At 39.3% G+C, this 27,025-nt stretch overlaps 1 protein-coding gene across 2 annotated transcripts in view; it reads right to left on the reverse strand.

Annotated features, from left to right (window-relative positions):
- Positions 1-7,048: 7,048 nt before the first annotated feature.
- UBASH3A (ubiquitin associated and SH3 domain containing A) overlaps positions 7,049-27,025 on the reverse strand; it is a 29,599-nt gene continuing 9,622 nt past the window's right edge. For both annotated transcript variants that reach the window (XM_063305317.1, XM_063305315.1), the window contains 12 exons: positions 25,464-25,650; positions 24,215-24,413; positions 23,676-23,845; positions 22,177-22,385; positions 20,834-20,951; positions 19,657-19,765; positions 19,179-19,301; positions 17,080-17,172; positions 16,246-16,390; positions 9,333-9,439; positions 8,338-8,444; positions 7,049-7,392 (listed from right to left, as the gene is read on the reverse strand). In XM_063305317.1, the coding sequence (XP_063161387.1) occupies positions 7,255-7,392; positions 8,338-8,444; positions 9,333-9,439; positions 16,246-16,390; positions 17,080-17,172; positions 19,179-19,301; positions 19,657-19,765; positions 20,834-20,951; positions 22,177-22,385; positions 23,676-23,845; positions 24,215-24,413; positions 25,464-25,553 (1,608 nt within the window). In that variant the 5' untranslated portion in view covers positions 25,554-25,650 and the 3' untranslated portion in view covers positions 7,049-7,254. The remainder of the gene's footprint in view (positions 7,393-8,337; positions 8,445-9,332; positions 9,440-16,245; positions 16,391-17,079; positions 17,173-19,178; positions 19,302-19,656; positions 19,766-20,833; positions 20,952-22,176; positions 22,386-23,675; positions 23,846-24,214; positions 24,414-25,463; positions 25,651-27,025) is intronic.

Below are 27,025 nucleotides of genomic sequence, written 5' to 3' on the forward strand. Positions count from 1 at the left end.
CACATTGGTCATGATATGGAGTGTTGTCAACTGCAGCCTTGCAGCTTGGCTTCCTTGCATTTTGCACAATGTACAAGGACTCTTTTAACATACCAGTAGCACACAATTTTCCATTTTTACGTATCTCACAACCATTTTTCTTAAATGTTATGATATACCCTGTTGCAGCCAATTGTGCCACAGATAAAAGGTTTGATTGTAAATTTGGCACATACAACACACCTTTTACAGTTTCTCCCAAGCAGGATAAATACAAGTCACCTTGTCCCATAATTTTGGTCACAGACCCATCAGCCAAAGATACACTCTGTCTTTCAGTTTTAGACAGTGACACAAAAGAGCTTTTACAATTACATAAATGACAATTGGCCCCAGAATCTAACACCCATACATCAGAATTACCCTTCTCAGCAACCTGTGCAATTTGGGTTGTCTGAAGAGCCTTCTTCTGTGTTGACCTTGTGTTCTTCTTCTCTGTCTTTCTACTCTTGGGTCTCAAGACACAGTCTTTCTGTGAATGTCCAGCTGAACCACACGTGAAGCATCGCTGGCTGGCTAGTGCTGTGACCTCAGCTTCCTTTCCCTTCTTTTCCCTTGTTTTCTGGTACTGCAGCTTTCCAGAAGAGACGGGGGGGGGGGGATCTTTCCTCTCTCTTCTCCTATTCAGCAAGTAAGCACTGTGTAACATATGATGGGGTGAGGTCTGCTTCAGGCATAGCCTCCAGGGTACAAATCAGCATGTCCCACATTTCATTCAGTGAGGACAGGAGGATATAGGATTTTGTGAGAGGTGTAAATTCCATTCCTCTCTCCTGCAACTCAACAAACAGCTGCTGAATATAATGCAGGTGCTCAGGAAGGCTATCTCTTTCTGCAAGGTAGGTTTTGTACAGCTTTTTTGTCAGGGTAACTTTACTCCCTGCTGTTGCCTTTACATACAAGTCTCTCAAAGCTTCCCAAAGTTGCTTTGCAGACTGCATACCTTGCACATGAACTAGCTGATTGTCCTCAACTCCCAGGATAATGGTGGCTCTAGCCCGCTCATCCTGTCTCAGCCATTCAGCACTGGGATTTTGGGGGGTTTGCTCACCAATTGGCAGCCAAAGATTCCCTCTGCAAAGATACATCTCCATCTTCAGGGCCCAATTCAAATAGTTGGTCTCTGATAGGCACTCCAGAGGCATCGCTGAGGGCTGGGAGGTAGCCATGGCTTCTTCCTTCTTTTGCAAGTCACCTCAGCTGGCTTCTTTGTCCTGTAGGCCGGCAGTTGCTGGAAAATCTCCAGGTGGCTCCAAAGAAAATCTTCACAGGTCTTTGCTACCTGCCTTTAAATTGTGCATGAGGTGTGGAGCTGATCTCTCTATTCTCTCTGGGTTTTACTGGGCTTACTGGGTTTACTGGGCTGCTTACTGGGCCCATAACCTGTTGGCAGAGTGCTAGAAAGCATTTGGCCCAGGAGAGATCAGAAGAGTCACACACCAGGCATTTATATAAAAATAAATTTATTTACAGAAAACAACATATTTAAAGGCTGTTTGCTGAGAGGAGAGATTTCTCTCAGCTGCATATTCTCTGCAAGCCTACACAGAAGGGAAAAAGAAACTAAAACAAGTCCAGGCAAGTTCTTCTCCCCACCCCCACCCCCCAGTGCAACAATTAACAACTGAAAAGGGGACAATTAAATTCAACCTCTTCACCAGGCCAAAATGATTAGTTACCATAGTAACCTTAATCTGTAGTAGAAAATATATTAACAGAAATAACATGTTCTTTTTTGAGGATCTTCTTACATGCAAAAACCCTGCTAGAATGCTAGGGAAAGCAATAACCATAAAGACATTCTGACAAGACTGATAATGCATAGTTTGCCAGGGGTGGTGGTGGTGGAGTTAGAGGAAAGAGTGGTAACTAAATTCTATCAGTAACTTCATTCCTATCAATGCTGTTCAGCACTGTACTCAAAAGAGAGAGAAAGAGAAGACATCTACTCTCTACAGAATTGCACACATTACTGTCTTTATCAAGATACCTGTCCTAACAGCCAGGAAACACGCTGAGACAAGGAACTAGTCTCTAATGTTTATTGCTTATACATAACAGGAATCCTAACAAACTGAAGAAGCGTGGGAAAAACCCAGCCATATAAACCCCAAAGGCTAAGGCGGTCCCGATCTGTGTCTCTTTGAATGGCTACCTAATTCCTCAGTGCTACGCATGCGCTTAACAGTCTGGATGGGAGCCCCCTGCTTGCCATCCTTACTCATGACATCACCCTATATCCAGTTTTTCTTTATCTATATCCAGTTCCAACCTTGAACTGGTATGCTAAAGGATGCCAATGGACAGATAGTAACCAATTCAAAGAAGATGAAACTAAGATGGAAGGAGTATACAGAAACACTGTAGTAGGGATGTCAACATCCGAGATACCTTAGAAGATATTCCCTATTTACAAAAACCTCTAGTACTAGAAGATGAAGTTAGAGCAGCACTCTGGTCATTATCAAGTTGGAAGGTTACAGGAACTGGTGGAATACCCACAGAAATATGGCAAACAACAGAAAAAGAATAAAGTTTCTAACCAAGCTATGCCAGCAAATCTGGAAAATGATGCAGTGGCCAAAAGATTGGAAGAGGCCAATCTACATTTTGGTACCAAAAGGAGTTTTAACAGAGTGTACAGACTATTGTACAATATCCTTAATTTCACATGCTAGCGAAATAATGCTTAGGATCATCCAGTGCAGGTTAGAGCCCTACATGGAAAAAGATTCAAGCTGGCTTTAGAAAAGGCCAAGGAACATGAGACATTGCTGGATAATTAAGAAAGCCAAAGAATACCAAAAAGAAGTCACTATGTGCTTCATTGATTGTGGAAGAGCCTTTGATTGTGTTGATCATGTCAAGCTGTGGAATGTGCTCAGAAAAATGGGAATCCCAGAACAGCTCATTGTCCTCCTGGGAAAATTATACAGCTAGTCCTCGCTTAGCGACCGACTCACTCAGTGACCGTTCAAAGTTACAGTGGTGCTGAGGAAATAACTTTACAACCAATGCCCATATTTATGATCTTTGCAGCGTCCCTTAATCACGTAATTGCCATTACGGTCAGTACACATTGTCCTGCGCCTGACCTGTTGCTTTTCTTCCCCCTTTGCAGAGTGGAGAGATTGGAGAGGAAGTGATTGCAAGAGAGTACAATGGGGAATACACATTGAAAGCAATGTGATGGTGCTGGCAGCCCTGAGCATGTTATGCAAATAACCTGGTGTATTCCCCATTGTGTGCCTGCTTATTCTCTTGTAATTACAATTATTTTCTTGCTAATTATCCCAGTGCTGGGGTAAGCATTCCAAAGGGCAGAGGAGTGGGGAAAAAGGGAAGCTGAAGTAAAATTCTTAGGAGGCAAACAAAAGCTGAAGATGTGAAACTGATTAGTCTTGTCAGTTTCCAGCCAGCTATCCCAGGCCCAGGTAAGCATTCCAAAGGGTGGGGGAGCAGGGTAAAGGAAAGCACAGTCATGGTCACATGATTTCCCACTTAGTGACTGCGTCACTTAAGACAGAGCTGCCAGTCCCAATTATGGTTGCTAAGTGAGGACTACCTGTATACAATTTTAAAAAGTTTAAGGTTCTGTGTCTACTGCTTAAAGGAAAATTTCCAATGAATATAACTCAACCCAGAATGCCAACCAAGAAATTAATCAAGCTTAGATTTTATTTATTTTTTCCTTCAGTTTAATATATGTTATTTTACTTTGGATCTGCTTCTTCTATTAGAGTAATTTATCTGGAAATAAAGTTATCAGGAACTTCTCTCAGACACAAACTAGGCTTCAGACCTAGTTAGAGCTACAAAGCTAATTAGTTCTAATAATTTCAGCCAGTTCATCCTATTATAATTATGTTTGGAAACAATTATTATATAATCTAGCAAAATTGATTCATTATGTGCCATCAAGCTGGTGTTGAATCTTGGAGACCGCATAGATAGATTTTCTCCATGACGATCTGTCCCTCACCTGGTCCTTCTACGGTGCACTCATCACCACTGTAACTGAGTCCATACACCTTCCTGCAATCTTACATTTGGTGTGTATTCTATACATAGAAAGTTCCCAAGTGAATACTTACTCAGAAGCAAGCTCCATATGAGAAGCCCCTAAACTCATCTTTTTATCTGTATTATGAAAATTACCTCTTGAAATGTGTGTGATTCCAAATGAGTTTTCTTCTTTAAAGCCGCAGGTGCTGTTTTTAATTAGTTCCACTAGATGTCACCCAAGACTGTTGTAAAACCACTCGTACTTTAAAAAATGGGAAAATAAAATTGAAACAAATTTCAACCGTAACTGCATTTCCCAGGCAAGGCTTTTATTCAACAATGACATTCATTTAAAAAAAATGGAATTTTGAGGGTGGATACATGTGACATTCTCTTGTTTCATTTGTAACTTCTATTTCACCATCTTTCCCTCCCTCCTCTTCTCTTTTAAAAAAAATCTGTTAAGGACAAAAGATGCATAAAACCTTTGACTAGTAGTCCTAGAAAGTTTTTTTCCTGGAAGGGCTTAAGATTTCCTAAAGCTTTTCTTCACAGTCCTTCTCTTCCATGGATTCCACCAGTCATTCAAGGGGTATACATTTATAAATTGCACTGCCTTGATGGCCACACTCTATTTACCTCATTATCAAGGCTGACAACTGCTGCTACCCTTACAAATTTAACATGGGACAAGTTAAGAAAACTAAAAGGTGAGTTCTCCTGGTTTTGCTCCTTTTAAAAAGAGTTGTCTCTGCTTATTGTCACAAATAAGTGGCAGTGCTGGTAGTAATTGACTAAGGAATCCACTTCTGACCTCATGGCTAGCAGCACCAGGGAGTAGCCCATGAAGTATGCATATGGTTTAGGAATATCAGCAAATTGGTGCTACTTTCCTCTTCCCCCCCTAAGAACAGTGTTGTGTACCATGCATTGGTTACCAGTTAAAGGTGCTGATTTTGACCTCATGGCTTGGCACCCAGATGCCTTCAGAATCACCATCTCCCAGCCAGTTTTGGTCCAGCCAATTAGATTTTATTTATTTAGTTAGTTAGTTAGTCCCCACCCATCTCCTCCCATTGGGAGGAGATCTAGCAGAGAGAAACTGCTGTAAATCCTACACTTCCAGGTGATTTGGGGGGCTGAGTCAAGAGACTGCTTTTTCACTCCAGTGCTGTCATTGCTGGTTTTCTGCAAACCTTTAAGATGAAGCTTTTTCAGTGAGCCTTCCCCAATGTTACTATCTCATTTTTATTTCTATTGTAGTGTTGTGTTTTTATTTTTGAATGGGGCTTGTTTTTTGTTGTATTTTTTCTATGTGAGCCATGGAGAGTCATTTCTGATTGTTGCAGCATAGAATATGTTAAATAAACAAACAAATAGCAAAACAATGATTCCATGGAGCCTTGGTCTGCAAAAGCACCCAAAAACAGTAACATTGATTTGGGGAAGAACCAGCAACACTGAGAGAGCAGAACCCATGTCGCCCTCTGTAAATTTACCTCTGCAGCCCAGGTTCAGTGGTCTCTCCAAGGATCTCTCACAGCAGCTTGAAGCAGCCAATAGGGGCTGGGCAGTTCTCAGTTCCTGACCTATTAGATTTTTTTCTGGTCACATAATTGTGTAATATTTTCATGGTAATATATTATGAGCTGCTCAGAGTCAGCTGATGCCTAAACTGAATTAAATAAACCACAACATCAAGGATGCATCACAGATTATGTCCACAGCAGAAATTACATCAGCGGAAGAGGGAAAAAACAATTTAAAACTGAAACAGTTAAACACTACTATAATCTGCTTCAGCTGTAGGTAAGTCCAAGGCTCATGAGGAAGCATCCTTTTAAAAACAGCAGGGCTGCTTTGTGCTGTAGTAAGATGGATCTGAAGATGACCCTGAGTCAATGATGTTACTACAAGCTTTCATTGCAAATCTGACAATTGGCCAATCTGAATTATTATTATTTTTCTTCCACAATGCAACTGTTGTGGCCAAAATCCAACCAGCTATAATTTGCTTTTTACAAATTATTTCAGAAAATTAATTGATAAGCCCACACAAGGTGCTAGTCGTACAAAAGAAAAACAATTATTCTAGGCAGTTCTTCCAAGCTGCCTTTGCTTGAGACATTCAGCAGCAGGAAAACAGAGCAGAGAAGAAACCATGTCTTTGGTATCATAAGAAAATGAAAACAAACAGAGTAACATTTTAGACTAAGATCTGAGAATGCTGCTGTTGCCAAAGGTATGCATACTTATTCCCTGACCGTCCAGAAAATGGTTGCAAATGTGTCAAGACATGAAAAGCTTGTCTGAGCAGTATAAATAATAGACCAAAAATTGTGTACACTCATCAAAAGCATGTACATCTATGCAATGCCACTTCCACTAATTTCTCCATCAGTTGTACCCACAGCAATCGTTCTGCCAGAGAGAACTATCCTGCCTCCTTTCAGCTTGGCAGGAAGTCCAGCTCCGTTTGGCTCCTCTTTCATGTTTTCAGTCCAGACGGTCTGCATAAAAATTATAACTTTCAGAACTACTGCCTGAATTTTCAATTACTTCTTTTCTGCAATAAGCTTTTGACTGTAGAAGTGCATGCAGGGATTGTCCTGTTTTCATTTACAGTATGGTAGTTAAATTATTTTTGGTGTTATATGAAACGAGACCCAAAGTAATACCACCATGTGGTATGACTTTCCAACTCAGGAAATCTCCAGCAAATGCTACACTGGCATGACATCTTGATTTTGATCAGCATCATGGATTTTAGAACAGCAAAGCAGTAAGCAGTCACTTTTCTTCAAGTGTACTGCAAAATACTAAACAATTCCAGCATCTGATTACTACTGAAATTATCTAGTGGAAACTGATGTGTAGTCAATTAAAAATGATGTAAGCATCATTCTTCATTAATTCCAGACATATTTATTATAGGTTAAATGCAGTTAAAAAGTACATTCTAATTTTAAATTTTAAAAGTAGTTACAAAGTATACTCAGTCCTTGTCATGGAATTATTTAAAAAAGAAGGGGAAGAAAACCTGTCAACATGGTTTACTTAAAGTTCCAAACAAAAGTTTTAGTGAGGCCTTTTCTTTCTATTAAAGCCAGTTCCTGAGTTCAAACCAGTAATTTGGCTGTTAGCCAAAGAAAACAGACTGCAGTGCAGTCCTTCCGGCTATGAGACTCCAGATATAAATTCAATTATTGTTTAATCGTCCAAAAGGATGTGTTTCCAGTTAAATGCAGTATTTGCTCCATGAGTTAACATTTCAACTGGTGGATTAACCATCTGCCATCTTTTCTCCTCTTTCATCTCTTTGCAGAAACACATAGCCAGAGAAGGTACCTAATAAAAGAGAGCATTCAAGACATGCATGAGTAGGGCTCTCCAAATTATTTGGAGAGAAACAGAAAGATGCCCTGTATATGCCAGCATGATGATACAACCAAGTAATTTTAATTATCCATGAGAGTTACGGACTAGGCACTTGAGACATTTTAAGGATCACTGGAAGGAAAAGAGAAACTGTAACCATTTCCTGCCCAGCAGTCATGAGGAAGATTGAGACAAGTAACCATACAGACGTGATTCTGTTTTTGCACTCTCCTCTAGCACACTTACAGCTTTGTGTGTGCATGGAGAGGAATTTGGACAGCAAAAGAGACATGGGAGTCCTCTGAGGTCTACATTTGGATCACTAATCTGAAAAAGCAGCATCTGAAAAACAGAGGAATCAGGAAGCTATCTCAGCAATATAAGGCAGGACCTGATCTTATACACCGGGCTCCTTTGTTTGTATATTTTCCTCTGTAGTATTAAAGATGCTGCTAGCCAGTTTGTTCTGTTTCTATCCCTTTAACAAGAAGGGACTGATCATAGGTCAGTGCCAGAGCACTTGCTTTAAATGCAAAAATTGCCAAGTGTAATGCCTGATATTTCCTAAAAGGTGAGGTAAGAAAGCATGAGAAAAGCTGTGCCTGAAATCCTTGGAACTTCTTGCAAGATGGACAGATACCTTGATCTAGTGCAAAGCAGCTGTTCACGTTTTGAAAAATAAGCAGATACACCCAAGTTCTCTTAGCCCTCCTTAACCTCAAGACTCCACAGGTATTAGACTAGGAAGGATGCAAATTCTAGTAGTTCAAAACCCCTGAAGAGCGCCTAGTTGGTGAAGTCTGAATAATAAATATAGAAAGTGTTGATTAACAATGTTAAATTCCTAAATTATGAAGAACAAAGAAAAGGCAAAACTAAATACAGAAGTTACAATGGCAGTGTATGATGTCTTACCCTTTGCACAAACGTAGCAAATTCACTGCTTTCCCTGGCAGGCAGACCCAGTATTGGCCGAGTGATAGAATCCAGAGATGAGCAATGACCAATAATCAGAATAGTGCCTGTAGTCAGAAATGTGGAGTCTTAGGGTATCATATTAAGGTACTGGATATGAATTCTTCTAGACCTGCTTTCCCCAGTCTGTGGCCTGGAAAAATATTCGGTGTACTGGCTGGAAATTTTGGAAGTTATAATCCTAATACATCTGGAGAGCACAAAATGAATTTTGAGAGTTCTGCACAGTCTAGTCTTCCTATACTCTGAGAGATAGGTGGGCAGCTTTTTGGCAACTGTGGGTCACACTTATTATTTAAGGGATGGAGAACCGTAATAAATGGCGCAGTGTCAGCCCCACTTGGTAGACCAGACCAGGGAATCAACTCCACAGGAAGGCTAAAACTACTTTTATTGAGGCTGGCTGTAATAGCAGAATCTTGCAAGTCTGATTATGCTGTACCTCCTCCCCCTTCTTATACTCCAGTAAATTAGGGTGGTGTCTGTCTGAGCCACTTCTGAATGTTATCTTGTTCTGGACTTTAAAAAATGCTTCAGCCCCTTTTGCTTAAACAATGGCTCCTGCATGTTTCTGCCAAGGTCATCTCCCTTTCTGTCTACAGGCAATGACTTAATGGGGCTTGTGAAAGGCTGGAGGATTTTAACTCCTTTCTTTCCTGTTCGTTTTCTTTTCTCACAGTTCTAGATATGATAAGCTCATCAGAGACTTAACATACTAATATTTCTTTCATTTCTTTTGTTTCCTGGCAAAAACTAGAAGGAAAACACACTGATACCATTGATTCAGCCCCAAATTTCAGTGGCACAATCTTGGGGTGCCCAAAATTGGGGCCACACACAGTCAGAGATAGTTGCCTACCCCAATAGAGGAGAATTTTCTACAGCAAAGTTTTGCTTGTATTTTAGTCACTGGCCAAAGAATAATGAAGATTTACCTTCAGTTGCACAAGTATCAACAATCTGTTTTATACTTGCAGAGCATCTGTTAACATAGTCCTCATAGCCTTCAGACCGCATCAAGGAAGAAAAAGGGAAATTACATCTGTTAACAAAACAATCCACTTGGTTAGAATTTGACTTACAGCAGGAATGGATAATGGGACTCCTTGGCCAGCAAACAGCTTTTTTTTTTACAGCTGCTGGTGGAGACCCTCTGATTGTGCTGCTGATATCCAGTAGGATTTGCTTCTGAAAATTAGCAGCAGATTTGTCTGCCATTTCTGTGGAACTGAATAAAACTGATGTTTGTCTTACTATACACTTAGAACATTTTTTATAAGTTCCAACCTCCCCCCGAATCCCAGTGCTATTCTCTTATGTGAAGTGGCCTTGAACATTTTGGGTCATCACCCTGCCCATTTTAGCTTAGGGGACAGGACTAAAGTCTCTGCCCCCCACCTGCAAAAGAATTCATGTCTTTTGCTTGTAGGAACTATTAAATTTGGATTATTTGAATACTGATCCTATTTCATTGATGATCTCTCATCATGGCTTGTAAAGTCATCCTGGATTTAGAGCCAATGGCCAAACATGACTTTTACATTAGGACTTTGCTTCAACCAGAAGAACAAAGAAGTATCAGGTGTCAGGAAAAAAAATCTAGATTTGGTGTAATTTAATTTATATTTGCATTTAATTAACATTTAGCTACATTTATTTTAAATACAGTTAATAAACTTACTTTTCATATCTTTTCCATTATAGCATATTAAAAATTGCCAATTTGATGGCAACTTCTAGAAGGACTCTGGTGCTGTATCTGAGTCTTTTAGGGGCCATATGTGACTGACTCTGAGCTTTAGGTTTAGATTTAGATTGTGTGTTTTCTGATGTACATATGGCAACCTCATACAAGTGGGCTTCAGTAGAGGAACATTGTTACTATATGCACATGTGTTACTGTATGTCTGTACATGCAGGATTCTCATACACTGGATGATTGGGCTGCTGCAATGATACAAGCTCTAGCTGTTGAAATTGGTTCTCCTGAAATCTAAAGTGCATGTAAAATTATGCTCCAAATTCTTTTTCGGTAATATATTGAACTCCAAAATGATGTGGTCACTCCCTCCCCAAGTTCTCACTGCTTTAACCTCTTCAAGTAGCTCTTCCCCATTGGTTAGGAGCAGATCAGTGAGAGACAATCCTATTGTCTGTTCTTAAATAAAGTAGGAAGAGCACTGAAAAACTGCTGGGACCTTGCAGTCTTGGTCTACTTGATTTTCCTGGCGATGCTTGGGTAATGGAAGTCTCTCATTATTACTATGATTTTTCTTCCCTGAAAGTTCTATAATTTGGTCCAGAAGAATATTATCCAGGTCTTCTGCCTGGTTTGGCAGTCTATTGTTCACACCCCACAAAAATATCTTTGATTTTTTCCTTTCTTATATTCTTACTCAGATGCTCCCAACTGGACCTCTGTGCTCAAATCCCTGGGTCTCAAAAACTATGTGTGCTTCCTTCACACATAAGACCACTCCTTCTCCTCTTTTATCTGATCTATTCCTTTTGATTAGTTACATACTTCATTCCTTACTTTCCATTCATGCATATCATCCTATAAGATTTCAGTAATGTCTACTAAATCATATTTACCTTCCTGCATTAAGACTTCCAGTTATTCCTGATTGCTCACCAAACTTTTTGCACAGGGATTCTGACCTGTTCCTTACTGTTCTTTACAAACTCATTATTGGGTGCCTCCAGACTTTGCATATGCCTCCCAGTTCCATTCCCAGTACTTGATGTCACACTATTTTAAGGGCTTTCTTCTCCCACCCTCACAGAATTCAGTTTAAAACCCTCTGGATTGGTTCGCAAAGCACCTTCCAAACACATTCCTCCTCTTCTTGTGAGGTGTAGCCCATCTCTTGCCAGTAAACCTGATATCAGAAATGTGTTCTAGGATCAAAGAATCCAAACCATTCTAGTTGGCATCATCTGCCAAGCCATTTTTTCAATTCCAATATTTTCTCTCCTGCTGGATCATGGCCTTTGACAGAAAGGAGTAAAAAAAGCAACTGTACCACCAGTTCAGTCACTCTTCTGCCCAGGGCTTCATGTTGTTGTTTATTCGTTCAGTTGCTTCCAACTCTTTGTAACTTCATGGACCAGCCCACGCCAGAGCTTTCTGTCGGTCATCAACACCCCTAGTTCCCCCAGGGATGAGTCCATCACCTCTAGAATATCATCTATCCATCTTGCCCTTGGCCGGCCCCTGTTCCTTTTGCCTTCCACTCTCCCTAGCATCAGCACCTTCTCCAGGCTGTCCTGTCTTCTCATTATGTGGCCAAAGTATTTCAGTTTTGCCTTTAATATCATTCCCTCAAGGAAGCAGTCTGGCTTTATTTCCTGGAGGATGGACTGGTTTGGTCTTCTTGCAGTCCAAGGCACTCTCAGAATTTTCCTCCAACACCACAGTTCCAAAGCATCTATTTCCTTCTCTCAGCCTTCCTTATGGTCCAGCTCTCGCAGCCATATGTTACTACTGGGAATACCATTGCTTTAACTATGCGGACCTTTGTTGTCAGTGTGATGTCTCTGCTCTTGACTATTTTATCGAGATTTGTCATTGCTCTTCTCCCAAGGATTAAACGTCTTCTGATTTCCTGACTGCAGTCAGCATCTGAGGTAATCTTTGCACCTACAAATACAAAGTCTTTCACTGCTTCTACATTTTCTCCCTCCATTTGCCAGTTATCAATCAAGCTGGTTGCCATAATCTTGGTTCTTTTGAGGTTTAGCTGCAAGCCAGCTTTTGCACTTTCTTCTTTCACCTTCATCATAAGGCTCGTCAGTTCCTCTTCGCTTTCAGCCATCAAAGTGGTATCATCTGCATATCTGAGATTGTTAATGTTTCTTCCAGTGATTTTAACTCCAACCTTGGATTCCTCAAGCCCAGCATGTCGCATGATGTGTTCTGCATACAAGTTGAATAGGTAGGGTGAGAGTATACAACCCTGCCATACTCCTTTCCCAATCTCAAACCAGTCCATTGTTCCGTGGTCTGTTCTTACTGTTGCTACTTGGTCGTTATACAGATTCCTCAGGAGGCAGACAAGATGACTTGGTATCCCCATACTGCTAAGAACTTGCCACAATATTTTATGGTCCACACAGTCAAAGGCTTTAGAATAGTCAATAAAACAGAAATAGATGTTTTTCTGAAACTCCCTGGCTTTTCCCATTATCCAGCGGATATTGGCAATTTGGCCGTTAGTTCCTCTGCCTTTTCTAAACCCAGCTTGTACATCTGGCAATTCTCACTCCATGAATTGCTGAAGTCTACCTTGCAAGATCTTGAGCATTACCTTACTGGCATGTGAAATGAGTGCCACTGTTCAATAGTTTGAACATTCTTTAGTGTTTCCCTTTTTTGGTGTGGGGATATAAGTTGATTTTTTCCAGTCTGATGGCCATTCTTGTGTTTTCCAAATTTGCTGGCATATAGCATGCATTACCTTGACAGCATCATCTTGCAAGATTTTGAACAGTTCAGCTGGGATGCCGTCATCTCCTGCTGCCTTGTTATTAGGAATGCTTCTTAAGGCCCATTCAACCTCACTCTTCAGGATATCTGGCTCTAGCTCACTGACCACACCGTCAAAGCTGTCCCCAATATTGTTATCCTTCCTATCCAGGGGTTCCATATATTCTTGCCACCTTTTCTTGATCTCTTCTTCTTCTGTTAGGTCCTTTCCATCTTTTTTTTTATCATGCCCATTTTTGCCTGGAATTTACCTCCGATGTTTCTAATTTTCTGGAAGAGGTCTCTTGTCCTTCTTATCCTATTGTCTTCTTCTACTTCCATGCATTGCTTGTTTAAAAATGATTCCTTATCTCTTCTGGCTAACTTCTGGAATTTTGCATTTAATTGGGCATATCTCCCCCTATCCCTGTTGCCTTTTGCTTTCCTTCTTTCTTGGGCTACTTCTAGTGTCTCAGCAGACAACCATTTTGCCTTCTTGGTTTTCTCTTTCTTTGGGATATATTTTGTTGCTGCCTCCTGAACAATGTTGCAAACTTCTGTCCAGAGTTCTTCCGGGACCCTATCTGCTAAGTCCAGTCCCTTAAATCGATTCTTCACCTCCATTGCATATTCCTTAGGGATATTAGTGAGCTCATATCTAGCTGATCTGTGGGTCTTCCCTAATCTCTTTAGTCTGATCCTAAACTGCAATAAGAAGTTCATGATCTGAACTACAGTCAGCTCCAGGTCTTGTTTTTACTGACTGTATAGATGTCCGCCACCTTTGGCTGCAAAGGATGTAGTCAATCTGATTTCGGTGTTGTCCATCTGGTGAAGTCCATGCATAAAGCTGTCTCTTAGGTTGTTGGAAGAGAGTGTTTGTTATGAAGAGTGAGTTGTCTTGGCAAAATTCTATCAGCCTATGTCCTGCTTCGTTTTGTTCTCCCAGGCCATGCTTACCTGTAATTCCAGGTGTCATTTGACTGCCCACCTTAGCATTCCAGTCTCCTGTGATGAAAATAACATCTCTTTTAGGCTTGTTGTCCAGTAGGTGCTGCAGATCCTCACAGAACTGCTCTACTTCAGCTTCTTCAGCATCTGTGGTTGGGGCGTATATTTGGATCACTGTGATGTTAGATGGCTTGCCCTGAATTCCAATTGAGATCATTCAATCGTTTTTTGGATTGTATCCAAGCACTGCTTTAGCCACTTTACTATTAATTATGAAGGCTACTCCATTTCTTCTGTGGTCCTCTTGTCCACAGTAGTAGATCTGGTGGTCATTTGATGTGAAGTGGCCCATTCTGGTCCATTTCAGCTCAGTGATTTCCTCTATCTTCCAGGAGGCTTCTTGGTGCTATTATCCTTACAGAAGTGCTTCCTGTCCCGTTCAAGAATTCCCCATCTTCCTTGATAAGCTGGAAGGTGAACAGTTTTGCCTTTGGCTCTTCCACCCTTCTTCCAGAGGGACAATTGTTCTGCCCTTGCAGCATGTATAGTTCTTGTTGTTTTCAGGAAGGTCACAAAAGCATTTTCCTCCTTCTCTATGTTCCTCTGATGAACACCAACAAAACAGATGCCTCCCCCTTGATCTTCCTTGCCAAATAGCTATTGAGCAAAAGCACAACCAGCATGTGAACAACTAACCCAAACGTTCAGTCTACCAAACACTATTACAATCCTTAAAAAACAGTATATTTATGTTTACAGCTAATATATTTTTGGGCTTGAATAAGATGTGACATTAAATGTGTCATTGCATTTAATATGCAGATATTTCATGAAAAATAATTTAACCCTTTCCTTATTGGTTGCAATCATGAGAAATGTTTATTCCCTGAAATCTGCATTTGCTTTGGAAAGAAATATCCAATTGGTATATTTTTTTTAAAAACCTTCAAATTAAATACAAATATACTTTTAATGTCATACTTCGCACTGAATTTTCAATGCTGATGACAAACAACGAAAGAAGGCAACAGAATTCTCAACTACATCCTGTCTATCTCACACCCCTGAGTCATAAAGATTATTACAGAAAACATTTCCAGTAGTATCACTCTTAAAACAAGATTTTGACAAAAATAAAAACAAAATGATGCTGCTAATAACCCTGCTGAGGGACATAATTCATTGTAAAAGTTGTCTGCCATTGCGATATATGCTTAAACCAAAAAACTCCATGCCACTTCTGCCATCTAAGCAATTTTCACAATTTCAGCATCAACATCATACATATTTCAAAATCTGAAATGTACTTTGCTGCAGTCAGGCTCCTAATGTTACTTCCTGTTCTGTTTGTGGGTTTGCAAACGTTCAAAAACTGTACTGAACCACAGAACTACGTTGCTGTGGAAAATAAGGAAACAGTATGGTTGGTTGTAGAAAACACCTAAAGAATTTCTGGCTGTACTAGGTCTATATCAACATATATGATAATGAGTTATTCTCTGAAAGTGCATTAAAAGTAGAATCTACGTTGCTTGGTTTTTAACTTAAAAAATCTTGTCGCATTGTTCAGCGTGGCTTTTGGCTTTTCCCCTAAAGTTGCTTTTTAATTGTTTCTTTTTAAAATCCTCACAGGGGCTACCTAAAAATAGCTTAACAGCTTTGTATTTCAAAATGAGAGTTATTGGCACTTGCCCCTTTCAAACTGAACTTTGATTTATGAATAATGCCATCCTCTTGCACAAAGCAGGTTTGCTTATACCAAGCACTGGCACTGCTGCTTCACCAGGAAGGCATTGCATTGGTTATAAACTATATCCACAGGAGCAGTGTACTGTATATCAGCCTTCAGAATTTAAGAAGCATTCCGAGAGTTAAGATCAAATGCATTTTTCACATGGCATTTGTTTCTAGCTATAATCTATGCAACACTTTCAGGAAGCATATAAGCAAGATATGCAGGCCATGGTCTTCTTGTTTAAGTGCTCACTGCTAACTCTCAGTTGCTCAGAAGCAAGGGATAACTCTATCATTAGCTTCTGTACTTAAACACAAGATCAGCAAAACTAGACAGGCTCAGCTTCTAATCAATGTTGCAACTGTGGCTAGCCAGGGTATAAGTCCAGGAAAATCCATCAAGCGGGCTCCCACCTCCCAGCCAGGAGTGGCAGGTGATCAGAAGGGTTAGTAGGGTATCTTCATGCCATGGTTAGAGGGTGGTGAAGATAAGCCAAGAGATTGCATTTAAAGTTAGATGTAATATTTAGCTATTTGAATTAATAACATGCTTATCACAAGTAAAGTGACCCACCCTGATTAGCTCTATTTGACAAGGCTTCCAGGTCTTTGGGTGGGTGATTTCCCTTCAGTTACTCCCCATTATATTGACACAGTCAGCATTTGAGAAACAGACTCTGAATGGCAGCACGTACTTGTATGTGGTATCTATGCTGTAACTGAACTGAGTCAGTTCTTTTTCTGTCATAAAAGAGGGAGCAACTGTGCTTGTCTCCCACTTAGTCCATTCAAAGAGTCCAGGTTCTATCCGAATTTTTGCTTTCTGTTCTATCCGAAGTCCTGAAATTGGAAAACAGAAAATTCTATAAATAATCCAGACCACTGTTCAGATCTGATTCTTTCATTCAATAAACGTCTAGATTATTTAGCTTATAAATTCAAATAAATAAATAAAATCCAAGAAGGAAAGAAAATAACAGATGAATCCAAACTATGGCTGCTTGAAAGGCTGGATCTAAAATGGATCTTCTCTGAAGCAAGTGAAAGTAAAGCAAGATGGTTTTGAAAGTTCCAATTCACTCGGAGGGCAGAGAAAGTTAGGAACAACTAGCTAAAAAGGATAAGCTCCTGCCCCCTTCCCCTCCCCCAATAAAAGGAAAAGGGGGAAAGGGAAAGGAGAAGGCATAGTTTTATGGCAGAGCTCCAATCACAATAATTTGGGAAGGGAATGTTTAAATGGTGTATCAACAGTGCTCTTTTACATGCTGCTTTTATTAGAAGCCATAATATTGAAAGAGTAACCTGAATATCTTGTCCAAATCAAAGCAATAATTTCCTTGAATTCCAATCTTTTGTATCCTAATGTTAATGTACCTTCAGAGATGGCTGGGATGAAAGAACTTGAATTATGCTAGGGAGGAGGAAAGGAAGTTACTTTGTAGTAACAAGAGCAGACAATTGGTTTGAAGACAAACGCCCGCAAGCCTGGGGCGATCAATAAAATGACTGCTTAAATTGGAGAGACTCACCTTCTAATATGTGCTGCGCAGTCTGAATACAGTGTAATGCTGGGGAAGAGTATACACAGCTAACAATCACTTCTTTTTCTAGCAAGGCTTCTCCTGTCAATAGGAGGGGGAAAATATTAATTATCCTTTTTTCACACAAAGAAAGGAGGGGTGCAAATTAATCCTTTTTTCTTTTTAGATCTTTATCCTGCCTTTTGGGAACATTTGAGTTCTGTACAGTTTTAATGTGGACTCTCAGAAGATACCTTCCTCTCCTTATGTACAAACACACACCCACACCAGCATGTACCCACAAACCTTTTCAGAATGAAAAGGAGCTACTAGAGTCTTCACGATAATTTGGTTTTAATATGTATATCCTTAATAATTTTGTAAAAATGCCTTTATAATACCTGATGTATAAGAATATTCATCCATACTTATGCAGTATGAGTGTGAAATAAAATCATTTTTCTTTGAATTTTTTTTTAGGGATGCTCCCACACATAGGGCCTTTCAGGCATTATTCATCCACAGCTGGCTAATACAGAATTAAAATGAATTTCCCCCAAAATATAATGACTTTTATGACCAAGACCTTCTCTAAGATTTAATTGCAAGTACATCCGGTTTAGAGAGGTTTACAATTGTGATGTACATTTTAAAAAAATAATTTTTATGTGACTGAAAAAGCCAGTTTAAATAATGTTAACCAACAGTTACAAACCTTTACTTTATTTACTTTATTATTATGAAGAATTGTTATTTTGTGTAACACTGACATTAGTCATTCCCTCACAAGTGATTTCTATTGCCTTCTAGTGTCATCCAGTCATTGCTGTGCTGATAGAATAGTAGTGAGGATGGGTTTTCTATCACCTCAGCAATGGCTGAGTGATGTTATAAAGATGCCACAGTATAAGTCCCTACAGAGAAAAAGCATTTAGCCTTCAGGAAAAGGGGTGCCAGAAGACACTTCCTGATCACTTAAGCTACTAAACAATTATCTGACACCCCATCTCTTCTAAAGCACCAGGCAATATCAACTTCTCTTCATTATAGTCCAAATTAGTCATGATGGTCTAAAGCAGTGTTTCTCAATGCTGGCCACTTTCAGATGTGTGGACTTTAACTCCCAGAATTCCCCAGCCAGCCATGCTGGCTGGGGAATTCTGGGAGTTGAAGTCCACACATCTTAAAGTGGTCAACATTGAGAAACCCTGGTCTAACCCATGTTCCCCCTGGAACAAGTAATGTCCATGGTGTTTATGGCAACATATTCCACCACTACTTCCAATAGTAACTGGTGCAAGACCCTTGTTATTGTCAGAGGTCTTTTCTTTTATTATCCCTTTGTTCTGCTGTCCTTTGAGATTTTAAAAATTTGAAAGCTATCGAATAGCACTGACACTGAATTAATACAGGAACAAAGGAACAATTTGACTTTTATTAAATAACTTAAAAAATAGAGTTCCTACCATCACTTCTAGCCTGCCTTGGCCCTAAAAGTATTCCTCACCCTGTCTCCCAGGCCTGGACTCTGAGCCTCTCTTAGTCCTGCCTTCTACCTGCACCTCCTAATTCCCTCTCTCTTAGTTCTGTCTTAGGAGGGGTGCCCAGTGTCACCTTTCTTTGGCAGTTTCACCATCCAATTATCAAAGAATAACTGAGCAAATCAGCATTGCAATCAGCACTGTTGAACTGTAAGTGTCTGGAAAACATGATATTTCTCTAACCAAACAGTGCAATATATGAAAGGTGAAAGGTCCCCTGTGCAAGCACCGGGTCATGTTCTGCCAAGAAAACGTCATGCAATATTTAAAAGCTCTTATTTACCAGTTAGGGCGTCCCACTATTAAGCACAATGAGCCCATTGCCTAAGGCAATGATTGCTGAGGGGTAGGACTACTGTATAAAGCAGTGTGTCACATGAACTTGGAGTAAGATTCAACTTCCTCTCTCACTGGCCACTTTACTTCTGAATGTGCACAACATTTGGAGCACCTCAGACTGAAACATGCATGTGTATTACATGAAAAAAAGCCAAATAATAATTTATGAGATTTTGAAACTCCTTATTATGCTTCCTCAGTTGCCAATTAATATACTAAAGAGCTTACCAGTCAGTCTAGATTGAAATGTGCCACAGCATGATAAAGGAGGATCATATTCATAGTTTTTAATATAATCTTCTCGGTTTGGTAAACTGGGAGGGAAATTGAGGTCTCGTCGATAATATTTTCCTGAAACAAGATGACATTAATCTTATTTTATTTAATTTTGTTAATTAACCAGCTGATTTCAACATGCTGCTGTTGCTAGTAAAAATGTTGCTTGGATCTTCTCAGAGTTATAATCCCAACCCTTCCTCCAAATTTAAACTATCATGAAATTTTCTTGTTGAACAACGGAGGTTTTATTAATTTGTTTGAAAACCATTTTATACTCACAATAAATTTGGGAACTGACAGGAAGCTCATGTATTCTCTTTCAATACAATGCAAAATGGATGAGTCATCGTTCTTTTGTTCATTTCTGTTAACATAATCCACTGCTTTAGATCACACCTGCACTATCAGATCTCTCAACTCTACTTACCATCTGGCCCAAAACACTGCTGTACCCAAGATTTCCCAAACACTTGATCTACTCTTTCTCCATGGCAAATCACCAACATGTCTCTTTGGGTTGTGGTTTGTGCTGACAACTGAAAGAAATTATATTACAACTTTGCTAATTGAAATTATTGAAAGATTGAAAGATTAGAAGTTCAAATGAACAGAAGTATTATTCATATAGCAACTGAACTGATGACATTAGATCAGTGTTTTTCAACCTTGGCAACTCTGCTGGCTGGGGAATTCTGGGAGTTGACATTCACACACCTTGAAGTTGCCAAGGTTGAAGAACACTGCATTAGATTGTACTATCAGTTTAATAACTATTAATGCAGCAAACTGGTGACACTCAGAACACTATGATAAAGTTGCATGTTTCATGAAGTAAGAAAACTGTTACTAGAATAAAGTCTATCAAGAATAGCTTTCTGTCTCCAGAAAAAGTGCTGGATCTAAGAAGCTCATAAGTAGGATGTGATCTCTGGTTGTAGCCTTTGTGCACAGGCATCTATAGCAAGTGACAGGTGAGAGCAAATGATGAAGTGAGCGTCACGGCATTGCAACATTTGGTTGGTCATTCTGACTAAACCATCCTATGTTGCTGATGCCTCTGTGGATACACAGAAGATTTATTTTCTATATTTCATAGCTATTGAATATTTAAACATTTGCTCACTGTAATTAAACTGTCAAGTGCACAGTCTAGGTTATCTTTTCCAAACTGCCATCCCCCAAATATCTTAGATTACAATGTCCATCATTTTCAGCCAACATGAAGTGCCATCCTGTGTGGAAGGGATGAGAATTAGAGGTAAACACCTCTTGGAGAGCACCAGGTTGGAAAAGGTTGAACATAACCAGTCAATTAAAATAGTTTCTCCCTGCAAACAGTTTGCAGGAAGAATTTACTTACATGCTGTAGATCTAAATAGAATGAAATATTTAGTTGGTTAACTTCTGAAAATAAGATTCCTTACCTTTTGGCAATTTTGATAATGTTACGCTTTCATATAGAAATCCTGAACTAAAATGCAAAAACTGGGTGAACATTTCCTGTATCTAAACTTTTTGCACCTAAACTTGTCTTGCTCAAGTCAAAGATTTCCTCTTTGTTCTCACACATATTCCATAGATCAAGGTCTTTGAATTTCAGTTACCTGATGAGCAAGCACTTTGGCTACATTCCTTGGCATTGGATTTGGAATATTTGTTTTAAAGCAAGGTTTGGTTTGGTTCTTAGGAAGTTGGCCTGCATCTGCAGAGAAAATATATTCTCTGGAACATAAATGGCAAAGAACAAAAAAGAAAACAGGGAGAAAATTCAGGATCACATATAACTTTGGACCAAACTTAAGGCATAGCACATCTAAGAAGAGTAATTTCTATCATAAATGGAACACAGTGTTCTTACCAAGACATCTGAGCCTGCATAGATAGTAAGACTCTCTCCTGTGATTTAAGTGGAAAGTAGGAAATTCAGCACTTTCCAGATATGATGGATCACAATATAGTCAATGGTCAGTGGTAATGGGAGTTGTAACTCAACACAGCTTGGTCTTGGCATTAGGGGAGAAGGAGAAGGAGAAGGAGAAGGAGAAGGAGAAGGAGAAGGAGGAGAAGGAGAAGGAGAAGGAGAAGGAGAAGGAGGAGAAGGAGAAGGAGAAGGAGAAGGAGGAGAAGGAAAAGGAAAAGGAGAAGGAGGAAAAGGAGGAGAAGGAAAAGGAGAAGGAGGAGAAGGAGAAGGAGAAGGAGGAGAAGGAGGAGGAGAAGGAGGAGAAGGAGAAGGAGAAGGAGAAGGAGAAGGAGAAGGAGAATTATGGACTCAGTGTGCTAATGATAGTGAAGCTGAACTATTTAGTAACAAGTGATAGAAAGTTCAGAAGCAGAACTCCATTTCCTTAGTATTACTGGTATAATAGACTATCTATCTACAAATCTGCATCTTATGCAGAGAAAACAGCATATTTCCCCTTCAGAGCACATGATTACATCCTGTCTGTCAAATTATTTTTCCCCAGAATCTACAACCAAAAAACCCTCCAAAGTCATTTTAAGCAAAACCATTAAAAAAGCATTCTCAGCTGTCAAAGACACAAGAACAGTTACAAGATCATCTCTCAATTTAATGGCCATGACAATATGTTCATTTTCATTTTGATTCCATGAATCTGTCTTGCATATGCTAAAATAAAGAATATAACATTGAGATCCAATTCTGTTCTTTGGCTGGGTCACTCATATTTCCTGACATGGGATGAGGTAAATCTTGTGGCTGTGGTATGTTTTTCTGCTGACCTGCATTTAGGTAGGGATAGCACTGGTAAAAGTCACACACACACAAGCATGCACAGATATACACACAAAGCTCTTAAATCAGGATTGGGAAGTCTTCAGCCTGTGAGACAAATTACCAGGCTGACCTGTTTGTCTTGTGCTGCTGCACAGGAGGTTCTGTCTCTAAAATAATGAGTTAAGAAGTTTGCAACCAACTAATACTAACCTGTGTTTGACCCAGGTATCTGACTCATTGGCTTTTTCTGTGTAATTTTCAGGAATAAAACCCCGGCATCCAGTTCGGTGAGATATACCAATTATCCAGCCATCACAAACTTCATTTTGCTGTGACCGATCAACATATATAAAATCCCCTGAATTCAGCATTAATTCATCAATGTTTTGAGGCTTGTACTGGAATAAGGCCCTCAAAACCTTACAGAAGCCAATAAAAAAGGGCAGTGTTAAAGTGAATAATATTTTGTCAAATCCAAGAAAAACTTACATTAGCATATATTTCATTTGATGCATTAAACAGATTTCCGTTCATACAGTGGACATACTATATAACCACACTCTTACATCATTAAGCAAGCCACAGCTTGATTAAGAATATTTCCAAAATTGACTTCAGAACTAAATCCCACTGATTTCAATAGAATTTACTTAACAAGAAGGAGATGGGATTTGGATGCTGCAAAATCAGCCAGATTATATCAAGAGTAGGAGAAAACATAGTGTGGAATGAAGGCAAAGCTCTCAGGCTGTTTTTCTTGTAATACCTGGGGTAAAAAATGTGATAATGTGATAATCTGATTGTGTGAATTGTTATCATGGAGGGAACACTTGTCTCCTACAGCAAAGTTATCATCAGTGACAGCCAAAATGGTTGCTCAGTAATGCATTAGTTGTTATTATTGCTAGAATCAAAACCTTTTCAGATCTCTATGTATTTGCATCATATTTACTTTTTACAAATAAGAAATCTTAATTCAGAAAAAAAATCCTCAATAAATAAATTAGCAAGTAAAATGTTTTTGATTCATTTGTTTAATTGGGTTCTTTTTATCTAGTTTTAGGATATGTGGAGAACAGATCATGTTTTAGGTGATATTTATGCAGAAATATTGAAAATTCAAAAGGGTTTACAAACATTTAAGCACTACTGTACAATTATAGCTCAAAAATTCATAGAAAGATTTTAATTTTAAAAGAGCACTATGTATCAAACAGAGCATGCAAGTGTGATGAAAAAATTACTTTGGTTTTCATTTTAGTGAATACTTACCAAGTTTGTATTTTCTGAACTAAAATTCAATTCTACTGTAAGTTCATAGTTTTCCAAATTGTATGATGTAGTTCTCCCATCAAAACTATACATGATTTATGTTGATTTGGGGGGCAGGGAGTGTACAAGATCCATATATTAGTGAAAGAGTAGAAAATGGCATTCAAGAAAAGTGCTTTGAATAATTCTATAGCAGGATCAGAGCAGATATACATATACATATACATATACACACATACATACATACACATACATATACATACACACATACATACATAGATACTGTATGTGTGTGTGTGTGTGTTGTATGAGTATATGTATGAAAATGCATATCCCTTCTGAATGCTGTTCTAAAAATCTGAAAAACAGATACCAGAATGGGTGAACTGAGAAACAGAGCAAACTTGAAATGGACAGATTCTGGGTAATGCACCTACCTGGTAATGGACAAAGCGCATATCTCTGGAATAGAGCGCTGCCACCCACTGACAGCTTTGCTTAGGGTTGATTGATTTGGCCAGTTGTTCCAATGTTTTCTGATGGTGAGGATAAAATTTGTGAGCTAAAGTAAGGTGGAGCTGCTTCGTTGAAGGCTTCACACAGCAGTCTGCGGACAAAACACAACCAACCTGTATCTACAAGGCTGGATCAGTTATTACTATATTATTCCCAGACTTGTATTCCATAAATGTTGCAGCATTGAACTGATACACAGAGTAATCATATGACCGCTCAGAAATAAGCTCCATTGGTTTCAGACCATACAAGAATTGTATTCTTAGTAGTTAAATACATACATGCAAACACTAGAACATATTACAATATTCACAAAGATAGGCAGAAGAAGGGGCTGTTCATGTACAAGGGGAATGTTGCTTCTGACACTGAAAAACGAAGGACAGCTTCTCCTTTCACAAACCTGCTTTTCTGTTCTTAGACATTATGACTTCTGATGACAATAGCGCATTATGGTTACCTGCTAAGATCATAGCCTCTGTGGCAAAAGCTGCAGCGAATGATTTGATGACATTTGCAGGGCCATCACTAACAAAGAAGCCAATGTAGGTGCTGGAGGAATGTAGCGATAGAGAAATAATCATTGGAAAGCTGCTGGAAAACTGGCTACCGGCTCTTTTTAGAGCTTCGTATAAGCCATCAACCTTTTGGTCTTCACACTGGAAAAAAAAAACTCTTGAGTTACAGTTACAGACTAATGAGCCCTTTTAACCACTGAATGTAATATAATACATAAAACTAAAGCCTTTAGATTAAAGATGACAAGAATATGACAAATAGCAACAAATAGGCACGTGTTTTTCCATCCAGCCACTGGCTTTACTTCTGAAATCCAAGAAGTATTTTCATGCAGCCCACAAGTCTGCTGCCCATTTCCATCCTGGCAATGCTTGGCCCTTCCCATGAGCCAACTTGGAGCGGGACACCAAGGTTGTACAAAAATCAGCATCCAGCCAGCACTCTACTCTACTCTACTCTACTCTACTCTACTCTACTCTACTCTACTCTACTCTACTCTACTCTACTCTACTCTACTCTACTCTACTCTACTCTACTCTACTCTACTCTACTCTACTCTACTCTACTCTACTCTACTCTACTCTACTCTACTCTACTCTACTCTACTCTACTCTACTCTACTCCACCCCACTTTCTTTCCTTGTCTTGCAGTATTTATCCTTGCAGCAAGGGGAAGAAATAATCACTCAGTTGAAAATATACAGTGAAACAATGACAAAGTACAAATGGTGCTTAGTCTGGGAGCAGGGGAGGGAAAGTCACTCAGCAGAAAATGGTACAAGATGTCATGGCACCTTCATTTCAATTAAGGAAGCAAAAATGCTTGCCTATTAAACCACCTGCCTATTAAATCACCTGCCCCACAGCTCCAGTGCTAATACTGCAAAATAATCTTCATAGTATTTATGTAGTATTTATAGTATTTATGTAGTATTTATAGTATTTATGTATCTGTGGATGAGAAGTAAGTTAATGAGCTCAGCTATGGAAAAGCTTCAATGGTGTGAGAATAGTAAGTGTGACACAAATCCCAGACTGGCACAGATGCAGAGTGAAATTACCTCTGAGTTTGAACCTTGGCTCAACCTGAATAGTGCATTAAGCTTTACACAGCAAGGGAACATGACAACAATAAGAGATACCTGGATATTATTCAAGGCATTGTCACCTCACACACAAAAGTAACTTACTGTGAAGAAGTCAGAAAGCGTGATGTGTGGGAAATTTTCATGGGCTTTGTTTTTTCCACATTGACATTTGCTTTCTCTCCAAAACTCCATCAGAATGTCATTCAACTGGCCTGTTGGACACAAATAGAGGGCATATTCCTGAGGGATGGGATCTTCTAATGAAGGATCATTGCAGTGAGAATGCAACCTGCAATTAAAAGAGAGAATGGATCAGTTGTTGTATGAGCATTTTTCAGCGAAGGCACCATATGACACCTAAAGAATACAAAAAAGAGTGACCCAGGTCTGGATAAGGTCTACCAACTTCCCTTCTGAGGTCTTCAGAGCTCCCCAGAATGGATAGGGCCAAAAATTGGGCAACTCTTTCTTGCATTTTAGAATAGTTTTGAAGGGCAAAATAGTTGTCTTAAGCCTTGCAGGTGCTTTAAGGACCCATTCCACTCCTTAAAATACCTGCTACCCCCTCTCAAAATACATGCTAGTCCCACCTACTTTTAGAGCATGGCGCTTGACATGTTGCATAAAGCCTAGTTCATCCTTCAACTTTCCAGAAATTGCACATAGAAATGTAGAGTGGGAAAGGATGTCTGTGGTAACCTAATACAATTTAGTTCTGCTAAAGCTTTTTAGACAGATGGTTATCTGGTGACCCCCACTGAAGGGAAACAAACCACTTTATAAGGCAATTCCACTGACTGATAATTTATTGTCAGGAAAATCGTCCTAGTACCTAATTTGAATCTATCATTGGTTCTGTTCCTGCCTTCTGGAGCAATAGAGAAAAGCCAACTCTCTCCTCTGTATGGTAACCCTTTGGGTATCTGGAGTCTGCTGTCCTATCTTATCTTCTCTTCAGGAAACCAGACATGACAATTTCCTTTAATTGATCCTCATAGGACTTGGTTTCCAGTCTTCTTACCATCTTAGTAGCCCTGCTCTTTACTTGTGCCAATTTGTTGATGTTCCTTCAAACTACGATACCAGAACTAAACACATCTCCAGTGTAGAGATGCTAAAGCCATAATTCTTGTTACAAAAATTTCAATTGAACTGATTCTAGTTTAAAACTACACTAGGTTTGCCCTTCTCAGGATTAAATGTCTTTCTTGGAAACAGTTAAGAATGCACTCTGAATGAAAGGAAATGAGCATGGAACAATAGCCTTTTTCAGGCACTCAAAAAATGAATATATGGTGGAAAGAGGGAGCATTGTGCACTCCTCCCCTCTCTATCTTGGTTAAAAAGGTTCAGAAAGAAAGGAGACCCCTATTAAACTGAATGCAGTTACAATCCACAATCAGGATTTGTACCCCTGTTTGGAACTGCATTCAGCTAACCATCAGTATACAATAATTTCAGACTTGTTCATCAGTGAAGAGAGATCACAAAAGATAACATACATCTCCATTATTCTTCAAGTATGTTTTTAAATGCACGTGGAATGCTAATAGCTTTGAAATCAAAAAGGAGAACATGATTCTGGTTAATTAGTTCCCTTAAGCACTAAGTTAAATACTTAAGTTTAGTTTTAACTTTAGCAGTCCAAAGCAGCTTAAGGTTTG

The sequence above is a fragment of the Candoia aspera genome, chromosome 5 (assembly GCF_035149785.1).
Source record: "Candoia aspera isolate rCanAsp1 chromosome 5, rCanAsp1.hap2, whole genome shotgun sequence".
Taxonomy (NCBI): domain Eukaryota; kingdom Metazoa; phylum Chordata; class Lepidosauria; order Squamata; family Boidae; genus Candoia; species Candoia aspera.